Raw genomic sequence first — 12,062 nt, 5'->3', positions numbered from 1 at the left:
GTTCCATCAATTCTCGGTAATTTAGTCACAATTGGTACTGTTGCTGATATTTCTCGCCTCTTTTGTCCAGTAATGGCCTTGTTCAAGTCATCAGTAGGACTATCTAATATAAACACAGTAGATTTGAATGCTTCAAGGGAGGTTTTGATGTTGTTATAAAGCAGACAGAGTTTCTCATAGTTCTTGTAGCACTTGGAACACATAAAACTATTAGTTTCGGCCACTTTCTCCACCAAATTTTCGTCCACAGCTAATTCAGACACCATGATATACTTCCAAGTTGAAAAAACGTTCTTAAAGTTGCTAGCAATACGCCGATCTCCCTTGACAGTACCTGTTCCACAACCGAGACACTCCATCTTCAGCAGTTGCCCTCGTGTTCGCACGTTATAAAGTTATTAAAAGTTATTAACCCCATGACTTCCGCGTTCTTGGCACATGACTTCCGCATTCCAGTTTCAAGAGCCAATGTACGGATGTTTGCCAGACTCCTTCCGAAAAAGGGGTCTGGCTGCGCCAGACTAGGCAGACCAAGCACTGAAGTCGCTAGAAGATGATGCAGAATTCCTTCTCACCCACGCCAAACAGAAACTGGAAGAGTTGGAAGAAGAAGTGGCTCTATGTCAGGAGAATATAAAAGAAGTGGAAAGAGAAAAGGTGAATTACCGAAACAAAAAAGTAAAGCTACAGGCAGAGAAACAGGAAATAAAGGAAAGATGCAAATATATCAGATGTGCTATGAGAGAAGCTCGATCAAGACAAGCACAAAGAAATAAATTTATGAAGTCCCTTTACAAGCATTATGTGGCTCCTAAATCAAACTATGAGGTTGAATCCTATCAACGTCAATTGCAGTCAAAGGAGTACTCTCTTGAAATATTGGAGGAAAACATGAGATCATATTCCGATTCCATAAGCAAACGCACCAAAAAGATTAATCATATTCGCCTACAAGTTAGAAGCATAAAGAATCTCATTGTAGTCGTGAAAGACGGTATTAAATTGTGGGAATTACTGGAAAGTGCCATAGTCGATTCCTCTAAGAGCGCCAGTTATCTTGAGAAGTTTGTTGCCTTGGTAGAGAAAGAAAGAAAAATCCTTAGGTCTGATGGTACGATTGAACTAGCTCCATTTTTGAAAGCATGGAATGAAACATTCATCACTGATTCGATATTTAAGACACCTCCTCGTCAGCCAATTCCTCGTCAGCCAATTCCTCGTCAGCCAATTCCTCGACAATTTCATAAGCGACATATTCAGCCAGCTTGTAAGAGGCCAATTTCTAAACCCATTTCTAAGCCAAAAAAACCGTCAAAGCCATGTGATCTTAATAAGAGACTTCCACTTTGGTAGATCACCAAATTAATAGATGTACATCATGCTACATACTATGAACTAACTATGTACCTAATTACCATAAACTAACTATGTATCTAACTATCATTATTATGAGTTACTGATGAAAGTTTAAATTTTTGAAATTCTGATTATGCAAAAAGGCGGCCTACATGCAGCACTTAACTATTGTTATCATTAAATAGCATAAAGTATATAGCTTATAATAATGATAATAAAAACACAACTTAATGTTATTTTAAGCTCAGTTTTAACAATGGATGACTCCAGGCCACAACTATCTTTCTTTTACCACTGTAAGGCTAAAAAAATTAAAATAAGAATGAATGAGCATACATTATAGCACTAATAGATATAAAATATTTAAATAAAAATGCAAGAAAATTTCACACACTCGATGCCTACCACACATACTAACAAAGTTGTAAATTGGCACACACAAACAGCATAGCAAATTGCACAGGCCTTGCTAACCAATTCGCAAACCAATCTGTAAACTACAAAGGGGGCTGTCTAAATTGAGGTGTGGCACACTAAACAAACAGCTCACCAACAACTGCATCTATAGCTATGCCACCAGTAATAATTGTTAATGCAATTAAAGTAATGCTAACCTGTCTTCCATGAGAAACACGGAAATTATCAATCATCAAGAGGTCTCCTTTCCTCCATCTATCAAACACCATATTCTTGTGAATGATCTCTCTGACATGAGACACGTCAGACAAAGGAATCTCGCTACCATCTCCAAACATGGTATGCATTCCCATACCTGCAGGCTCTGTTGAATAGAGTAAAGTACTGCACATCAATTGTAAGTACTACCAATATTATAACAACAATATCATAACGCGTTTTACAGTGTAAAAGATTCATAGTCTCATAAATAAAATAAAAATTTAATTTTTATAGTATTGATTTGCACCATGTGCAAGTGTACGCTATTTTCTTACTTTTAATTGCAACAAAGATGTTTTGTATTATCCAGGATATAATTGTCAGGAAAAGGTAGAAGATTTTTCTCATTCGCTTAAAAATATAGCCATACTCTTGATAGGGCATAGCCCAATGAAATATCTAAAATGAATCTAGTTAAACAAATGTAGTTATTATGAACTAAAATGAACTAGTATACACAAAGTTTGATGTCTGCATTGGAAATGGCCTTACTGAAAGATGATTAAACCAAATCTTGTCTCCTGTAACAGGATGGACTTCAACTGCCGAAGCTTTGTTAGTAATGCATAAATGATCATTAGCCTATCAAGAAGAGTCCATCAAGTCTCGTAAATCTTTCCTTCAACACTTACACCCCACTTGAAATCCATATTAGTCCTTCTTAATTCTTTCTCCACTTCCTCCTTCTTTTCTGTCTCAAACACAGCGCTCCATCCTTTAAGCTGCAATGGCTGTGAGAGGAAAGGCTTCACTGATGAATAATTTCTAATGTAAGCTACGCCTTTTGACTCAAATTTATCTCGTACTGATGGATCCATCTGATCATATACTTTTCTATTAAAATTTAATAATTATGATTGATTCTTGTATTGAAAAATGATTCACTTGAAATCACAGAGTGTAGTTTCGCCTCCTTGTGAAGTAGGTGCCTCTAGGCAGCAGAAGAATATCTTCTTTGGAGGACAAGGCAAAAATGACATTTCCAGATGTTGGGGTATGGGGAAGTATGATGGTAACTCACTAGCAGAAAAAACAAACTACAAAAACAAAAAAGGTCATTACTCATTAGTCATTACTATATAAATAAATGAGAAACAGGCTTGCGACTGCACTGTACATGTACTTAAATTTGTTCTACAATAAATAATGCTATGACTTACATTACTCTTATGCTAATGCTTGCACTAAAAGTTGCATGTACTATTATCAGCTCATGAAGCATGCCTTTTAGCTTACATAGCATGCTTTGTGAATTCCAGGATGCATGCATCAAAAGGTCAAATCACCCACATTTTTGATTAAAAATTGACAGCATGCTGACCTCGATGCTGACCTAGCGTCATACTGTAACCAGCCTTTAGTCTAACAATACAATATACCAAAATTCAAGCATTTAATGGTCCAATGCAAAATTCACTAGTAAATAGTTTGCTCAAAATTTTAAAATGTGATCTTAAAAATTCATTTTGATAACATTCCTCTTCACATGGCCTGACATTAAATTTTTATAATTGATATTTGTGCTGAAATTAAGTCAAACTGATGAAGCTACATTTGTCATAGTTACATGTACCATTGCAGATCTACCTGAGTCCCTGGAATAAGTGTACGAGGTGATGTACCACGATACTCTGTACTCAACTCCTTCTCATAAGACTGGACAGCTTCCTGGAACTGTATACCTTCCTCAATAGAGAAACCCCTGAACAAAACAGCACCTATTAAATATTGCAGCAATTATCCCCATCCCAATGGTGCAAATTCATATCTACATATATACATTGTACAAGTGCAGCAGTGAAAACAATTTACCATATGTCAGTAAATATTTATTGATGGCCTCTTGATTCTCTGCTATCCATTCCTTTAAGTACTCAACGCTACTGCTCTCAATATTTCTCGGCTGTATGATGAGTGGAAGGGTCTCTCTTTCATGCTTTAATATCTCCACACCAAGACTAGCCATATTAAGACTGCGAGTTTACACCTACCCCTCCTATCTGTGGGTGTGGCTAGACCTTATCTGGAAATAACAATGTGTGCTCAAGTGTCTTGTTCTCTGTCTTTTCTCACAAGATCAGTCAGAAATGTGAGGGGCTATTCGGAATGGCTCAAGAATAGAAGATATTTTTGTTCTGAGGCAAGTGGTGCTGGATCTTTAGACGCTGAGTGGTTTGAATTAGCAAAGAAACAGTTGAAAGGGAAGGATCCTAACCAGACACTAACGTGGCACACTCCTGAAGTAAGAGGCTGCTGGGGACTACTTAAACTTTACCTTAGATTTACTGTTAATTACGGGACCCTTTTAATTGCTAATTTTACTACAGGCATACCGTATAGCTAGAAAATTTGGTGGAGTAAAACTTTGGCGAATTGAGGTCCATTCTCCAAATTTTTAGTCTCCAATTTGATAAGACTCCATAGAAGCATACACTGTATTAAAATTTTGCCAAAATTTTAACCTCCAAACCTCTTAGAGTCAGTTTGCCAAATTTTAGCACTCCAAATTTTCTAGCTATACGGTAACAATTAAAATTAAGTTAAATTAAATTATATTAAACTATCAGAGCCTGAAATAGCAGTCGGACATCAGACATTTTCCAACCATATTGCTCAATTGTTCAACCAAATTCTGTGTTGTTCTACCATTTTTTCTGAACAACATAATTTTTGAAATAAATTTATTAAAAGCTTAACACAATAACATGTCCTACTGCAGGGTTTCCCACAAAGCTATACTAAGTGAGCAAGCCTAATGAGCTGACAAGCATTTTTGAGCAACTTTAAAAATTTATTTAAAAATCTAAATTTTATCGGAATCACTCCAAACTTTCTACACAGCATAAGAACGTGCATATGTATCAGGAAAAATTGCAAAATGAAGAATTCTCAACTTTTCATTTTCGATGAAATTTGACCAAATCCCTGTACTACAGTACAGGAACTTTGGCCTAGTTTTTGAGCAACTTTGAAAATTTATAAAACATCCAAATTTGATTGGAATTAGCTCATACTTTTTACACAACATAAGTACATGTATATGTGTCAGAAAAAGTTATAAAAGTGGAGAATTCTCTACTTGTCAATTTTGATGAAATTTGACCAAAATCCCTGTACTTATAGTACAGGGACTTTGGCCCGATTTTGAAGCAACTTTAAAAATTCATTAAAAAAATCCAAACTTGATCGGAATCAGTTTAAACTTGCTACACAACATAAGTACATGTATATGTATCAGAAAAAGTTATAAAAGTGGAGAATTCTCTACTTTTCATTTTTGATGAAATTTGACCAAAATCCCTTTACTATAGTACAGGGACTTTGGCCCGATTTTTAAGCAACTTTAAAAATTCGTAAAAAATCCAAACTTGATCGGAATCTGTTTAAACTTGCTACACAACATAAGTACATGTATATGTATCAGAAAAAGTTATAAAAATGGGGAATTCTTTACTTTTCATTTTTGACGAAATTTGACCAAAATCCCTTTGTACAGGGACTTTGGCCCATTTTTGAAGCAACTTTAAAAATTCGTAAAAAACCCAAATTTGATCAGAATCAGCCCAAACTTTTTACACAGCATAAGAACATGTATACATGTATATATCAGGAAAAATTATAAAAATGGAGTGTCTAAATATCTTTTTCAATAGGGTATTTCCATAAAGCCGCTATACACTAAAGATGATACCTCCCGTCTTGAGTCTGAGATACCCGGGAAGTACCCCTTCACTAGAGGGCCCTACCCCACCATGTACACACACAGACCCTGGACTATTAGACAAGTACATAGTTTAATGAAATGCTTTAATATATTTATTGATTGCTTATTAACTTTTACTTTGAATTAATGATACTTTTATTTTCTTAAGTATGCTGGGTTTAGTACAGTTGAAGAAAGTAATAAGTTTTACAAAGCAAACATTAAAGCTGGTCAGCAAGGACTCAGCGTGGCCTTTGATTTACCAACACACAGAGGGTGAGAGAGACATTATGTAATTCCTCAGTCTCATTGTCCCTATAGCTATGACTCAGATAATCCTATAGCCATTGGAGATGTTGGTATGGCTGGAGTGGCTGTCGACTCTGTGGAAGATATGAAAGTAAATCTTTGTACCTTAATAACAGTCAATGCATGTACATGTGTTAAAGCTGATTTACAATGCCTTGCAATGTCAAGTACCTGAAAATAATTATGATGAGTAAATGTAAGAGTTGGAAAATTTTCAGCTCTTTATACATTTATAGAGAAATTCCAGTCTTAACAACTAACTAGTGACATTGTCTCACAGTGTGAATCAGCCTTCAATCACTGACATCTTTAACCAATGATGTCACAATTATTTGTTTTTTTGTAAGTAGATACTGTTTAATGAGATACCATTGGACACCATGTCAGTTTCCATGACAATGAATGGGGCTGTCCTTCCAGTCCTGGCCATGTACATTGTTGCAGCTGAAGAACAGGTTTGACTGGTTATAATCAGGTTTTTAGATTTTGTGTTGCGTAGGGCGCGTCACAGGACAAGCTGTCCGGTACTATCCAAAACGATATCTTAAAAGAGTTTATGGTTAGGAATACTTATATATATCCACCAGAGTTCTCTATGAAAATAGTTGGAGACATATTCGCTTATACTTCGAAAGTAACTTTAGTCTTTTTTATACACTTTTTTAAACTTCTGTCTCTCTCACCTTCCCATTTTTCTGCCCTACCTTTCCTCCCCTTTCTCTTCTACACTCTTTTTCTTTTTCACTCTCAGAACATGCCTCGGTATAATTCAATATCAATATCAGGCTATCATATGCAAGAGGCAGGGGCTGATGCTGTCCAAGAGCTAGCGTTCACTATTGCTGATGGTTTGGAGTACTGCAGGACCGGACTCAAAGCTGGGATTGATATTGACAGCTTTGCTCCCCGACTCTCCTTCTTTTGGGGCATTGGTATGAACTTTTATATGGTAAGGACGGAGTTTAACTTTTAAAAGTTTATTAAAGTGCTACACTGTGTATTATTCACAGTGCTAATGGATCAATAGCTCAATCCTTTGTAGATTCTTATTTGTGCATGTACATTTTATTTAGCAATAACAATTTTATTTTTATCATATTATTTTTTGATAGGAAATAGCTAAAATGAGAGCTGCAAGGCGTCTTTGGGCTCACCTGGTCAGCTCACACTTCAATGCCAAGAATCAGAGATCACTTCAGCTGAGAGTCCACTGCCAGACATCAGGCTGGTCACTAACAGAGCAGGATCCTTACAATAACATTGTCCGTACTGCCATTGAAGGGATGGCTGCTGTGTTTGGAGGCACTCAGTCCCTTCATACTAATTCATTTGATGAGGCACTGGCTCTCCCCACTCCATTCAGTGCCAGGATAGCAAGAAACACTCAAATCATAATACAAGAAGAGACTGGGATACCAAAGGTTAGTCTAGTACTTCTCACTTTCACTTGGGCCACCAAAAGTGAATGAGAGTTTAAGGTACATGTATCTTTAATTAACTTAAACTTCGACACTGTGTGGTAATTTAACTTGATACACAACTAGAAGAATCTACATTGTACATTCACATAATGTTTTGAAAGACTTCCAATTATACCAACTGCATGTGCATTTCCTTTAGTATTATTCCATATGTAAATTGCTCATTGCTACCCATGAATGATAATTATGATAAATGTGTAGGTTGCTGATCCATGGGGTGGATCTTTCATGATGGAATCCCTTACTGAAGAAGTATATCAATCTGCGCTGAAAATTATTAATGAGGTACACCATTTTCATCACATACACGTACATGTATTCATGCTGTTGTCTATTCTCTCTCTCTCTCTCTCTCAGATAGAAGAGATGGGTGGGATGGCCACTGCTGTTGCTCAAGGCTGGCCCAAACTAAAAATAGAAGAGGCAGCGTCAAAGAAACAAGCAAGAATAGACTCAGGGCAAGGTAAGTGAGTGTATCATATCAGTCTATTGTATGGTTATTGTTCAATGTGCAGAAGTCATAGTTGGTGTTAATAAGTATAGGCTCGAGGCTGAGGAGCCTGTGGATGTACTGTCCATTGATAATAGTAAAGTAATAGAGACACAGGTTAGGAGAGGGAGAGATATGTGATATACATGTAGGGAATCAGCTACACACGTACATGTAGATGTATGTTTATTATTTAAATGTTTCGCTCTCTCTCTTCTCCATCTTGTATCAATAGATCAATAAGTTAAAACAGATATATGCTACACGTGATGGAGAAGCTGTACAGTCTGCTTTGAATAACCTAACAGCTTGTGCTAGAGGTGAAGGTGGCAATTTACTTGAGCTGTCTATACAGGTAAACCCTACACTTCACTTGTGCCCTCATTTTTTGCTATACTTTGGTCGTTGGTATAAAAACATGTACATGTATTATGTATCAGTAAAAGTACATGTAAATTGAGAATTCTTACATGTACTATTAGTTCAAGATGGCTTTGTAGTATGTACATTCTATTATGTATGACAGTCTCATAACTATAATACTTGTATCTCTTCCTACTTTCCCTTCTCAGGCTGCAAGAGCACGTTGTACAGTTGGAGAGATATCAGACTCACTTGAAGCAGTGAGCTAATGATACTTCAGTGTTAGTCCTTCAGGTGTATTATTATACGTAGGTTCATGGACGTCATGTAGCTGCCATAAGAACTGTGACTGGTGCTTATGTTAACGAGTATGGAGAAGCTGAGGAGATAGAGAAAGCTCAAGAAAGAGTAAAGGTCAGTCAGTGCATTAAATGTCAGCAGACTATCGTAACATTATGAATATCAGAAAATGTAACAAAATGGAGAACCCATGATGTTATTATTATACTGTCATTTAACCTGTACATGTATCATTATAATTGCTTACTTATGAGAATTTCTGTATGTATGTGTATGTTTGGGGGGCGTGACCAGGAGGTGTGGCCTCTCAATGTTTTACATTCTTTCTAGTATTATTAATATTATTATTGCAATTTTTTGTTGTTAGGATTTTGAGAGCAAAGAGGGAAGGAGGCCTCGTGTGCTAGTTGCTAAAGTTGGCGAAGACGGTCACGACAGAGGCTACAAGGTCATAGCTTCTGGTTTCACTGATCTTGGGTTTGATGTTGACATTGGACCACTCTTCAGTGTAAGCCCAACCCTATACAGCAATTAAGCACCATATAGAACCAAATTTATGTCAGTCAAATATTTCGTCATAATTTTAATTTCTTGTTAAAATTAATTTTCGTCGCTAAAAATTTTTGTCATTTTGTTATTAATTCATGTACTACCCATTGAAACTAAAATTTGTCGGGTTAAAAAATTTTCAGAAAAAAAACCTGACGAATTTGATGAAAATTTTGACTGACGAAAATTTGGAGCTATACGGTAATTAATCTTATTATCCTCATTGATATTCACAGACTCCCACACAAGTAGCTCAACAGGCAGTGGATGCAGATGTACATGTGATTGGAATAAGCTCATTGGCTGGTGCTCATAAAGTTTTGGTCCCTAAAGTGATTGAAGAGCTAAAAACAAGAGGACGCGATGATATACTGGTTGTGTGTGGAGGCGTGATACCACCACAGGATTATCAGAGACTGTATGATATTGGAGTGACTGCTATATATGGACCAGGTCAGTCATGATTAGCGTACATTAAGAACGTGTGAAAGACTATAGCCCTCCATACGCCAGGCAACATGTTGCTAGTAACATTTGTGGTTACTTTGATCTTTTGAGCAACTTGTTGCAAAAATAGAACTGGATTCTATTCTTAGCAACATATGTTGATTACAAGATCAAAGTAACCACAAATGTTGCTAGTCTAATGAGGCCAGACTCCACCAAGGAGGTTGAGTCTGGCCTTGCAAGACTAAAATGTTGCTAGCAACATGTTGCCTGGTGTATGGAGGCTGGCTGAAGTGTTTTAGCTCCACATTGTAATTATATCATTAAATAAATAAATAAATTACAGAAATAATAATGTTATATACATGTGAGTATGTGTATGTAGCATATAATGAGATTATTTCTGCTTTCTTGTATTATGCTTTCCTATTTCTTCCTGTCTGTGATAATATTTTTAATCTTTAGATTACATGCTCATATTTCGCTTTATTGTGTAGGTACTAGTCTGCCTAAAGCTGCACTTGAACTTGTTGATTTATTATCAAAAAGACATTGATACAACTAATTTATTATAAGTATCATTATTATTGTTATTAAAGAAAAAATGCATCCCTGTCCCCGTAGTAATATAGCAGTACAGCCATAACAAGTTAATCTCCTGCTTTTCATTTCTGATGATCAGGTAGAGAATTATTAATGTCTAGACATTGAGTGATTAATAACATTAGGTATTAGATCTATTTGGTATTAGTGTGGGTGTATAATCATGTTGCTAGTGACATTTGTGGTTACTTTGATCTTTTTGGCTACTTGTTGCAAAACTAGAATTTAATTCTATTCTTAGCAACTTAATAATTACGAGACACCAAAGGTGCGTGGCCTTGCCCTTATAGATATCAGAGAGTGATTGTGACAATTGATACTGAAAAGACAATAATTTCAAAACTTCAATTTTTAAATCATAATTTGAATGGTGGGACTTGTACTGCATAGCAGTAAGTCCCTCCAAAAATTTGGAATAGAAATCATTTTACATGTGCCATACCCATTTTAAGATGTCTTTTTATGCAGATCTTTTTGGAAATAGCATCGTGGGTTTCTAAACTATAGCTTTGATGTGATCATTATCAAAGATACATGTACATGCACTATGCAAACAAAAAGCAATAAAGCGTAACTAGAAGGCTGGGTCAAGAGTAGTTATATACTTAGAATTAATAACTAGTATATTGTGTAAAGCATTCTGATTCCGGCATAGTCTCATGTAGCCAGACCATTCCCCAGCCTACAGCCTACCCAAATGATTATAGGCTGGGGTTAATTACAAGATCAAAGTAACCACAAATTTTACTAGCAACATGTATGAAGGGCTTTAAGTTGTCAAATATGTGATAGCTAGGTTGATAAGTAATGCTTTTGTTTTGCTTTCTTTACTTGTATTATTATGGTCACAACAGAGGCTACAGGGTCATAGCTTCTGGTTTCATTGACCTTGGGTTGAGAGCTCATCTTCTTGTCTCAAGGTCAACGAGCTATAGGTATAATGATTGGGACCCAAGAACGAGTATAAATTTTAAAACCATGAGTAATGATCATCAACAACATGTGAGACATCAGTGGATGGTACAAAAAGATCTGTGTCAGATTCAAAGAGCTTTTACTTCCTGATTGCCGCTATCTTTGGCTCCTTTGCCCACAATCCTGAGTTAATTATGATCCTAAATTGGTAGTAAATACAATTTAGGATAATCAAAATAATTATGGACAAGTCCAATAACACACCTTATGTAGTATCTATAGCAATAACAGAATACATAGGAATTATAATAAACATTACATTATGTTGTATTTTCTTATCCCATCATGTTGTGCCATGCATTAGATTTGCACCGTGCTGAAAATGCTAAGCTCTGAAGTCTTTTTTGCTGCAATAGCTATTATAGTTTTTCTCTCTACTTGTGATTCAAGTGTTTATCATGTTATTCCTGATGAGGGGCATCATAATTGCACTGGAGAATGTCACACGCTGTCCTATTATACTAACAAGACAAACTGGCCTTCCAACAGTACACTCATCTTCTTGTCTGGAGAGCACAAGTTGACTGCTGACCTTACCATCAGAGGACTGTACAGTTTCGTATTGCAAGGTGAAGCACTCTCCAGGAATGGATTACCTGTTATTAGCAGTGCCAATAGCTCATTTGAGTTGTCAATCGAATTGTGTCATATTGTTAGCTTTAAAAGTCTAATCATAAATTCTCCACTCATATCTCTGGAAGGAAACACTAGAGTCAATATTACACATGTCTTGACTACAGGATCATTAATATTCCTTAATTCTTTTCATGTACCTAGTTCTTCAGTTATTTTATCAAGCTCTCAAGTT

At 36.1% G+C, this 12,062-nt stretch overlaps 2 protein-coding genes across 2 annotated transcripts; one reads left to right on the top strand and one right to left on the bottom strand.

Annotated features, from left to right (window-relative positions):
- Window positions 1–1,466: 1,466 nt before the first annotated feature.
- LOC100642043 (dapdiamide synthesis protein DdaC-like) lies at window positions 1,467–4,028 on the bottom strand. The gene is made up of 8 exons (XM_011411366.2): window positions 3,847–4,028; window positions 3,622–3,752; window positions 2,920–3,071; window positions 2,667–2,868; window positions 2,527–2,616; window positions 2,310–2,433; window positions 1,971–2,137; window positions 1,467–1,658 (listed from the first exon to the last, which is right to left on the bottom strand). Exons 1-8 carry the CDS (start codon window positions 3,998–4,000, stop codon window positions 1,590–1,592), a joined length of 1,089 nt encoding a protein of 362 aa, XP_011409668.1. The 5' UTR covers window positions 4,001–4,028; the 3' UTR covers window positions 1,467–1,589.
- Window positions 4,029–4,052: 24 nt separating this feature from the next.
- Window positions 4,053–10,307, top strand: LOC100636482 (methylmalonyl-CoA mutase, mitochondrial-like). The gene is made up of 17 exons (XM_003383455.3): window positions 4,053–4,276; window positions 5,688–5,819; window positions 5,907–6,013; window positions 6,059–6,137; window positions 6,397–6,501; window positions 6,546–6,680; window positions 6,798–6,995; window positions 7,159–7,467; window positions 7,729–7,812; window positions 7,885–7,990; window positions 8,043–8,134; window positions 8,253–8,372; window positions 8,590–8,640; window positions 8,693–8,794; window positions 9,048–9,188; window positions 9,466–9,682; window positions 10,174–10,307. The coding sequence occupies exons 1-17, from the start codon at window positions 4,070–4,072 to the stop codon at window positions 10,230–10,232; spliced, it is 2,244 nt and encodes a 747-aa protein (XP_003383503.1). The 5' UTR covers window positions 4,053–4,069; the 3' UTR covers window positions 10,233–10,307.
- The last annotated feature ends 1,755 nt before the right edge of the window (window positions 10,308–12,062 follow it).

The sequence above is a fragment of the Amphimedon queenslandica genome, unplaced genomic scaffold (assembly GCF_000090795.2).
Source record: "Amphimedon queenslandica unplaced genomic scaffold, v1.1 AMPQUscaffold_13510, whole genome shotgun sequence".
In the NCBI taxonomy this organism is placed as follows: domain Eukaryota; kingdom Metazoa; phylum Porifera; class Demospongiae; order Haplosclerida; family Niphatidae; genus Amphimedon; species Amphimedon queenslandica.
The sequence above is the reverse complement of the archived record's forward strand: the minus strand, read 5'-3'. Positions and strand labels throughout refer to the sequence as shown.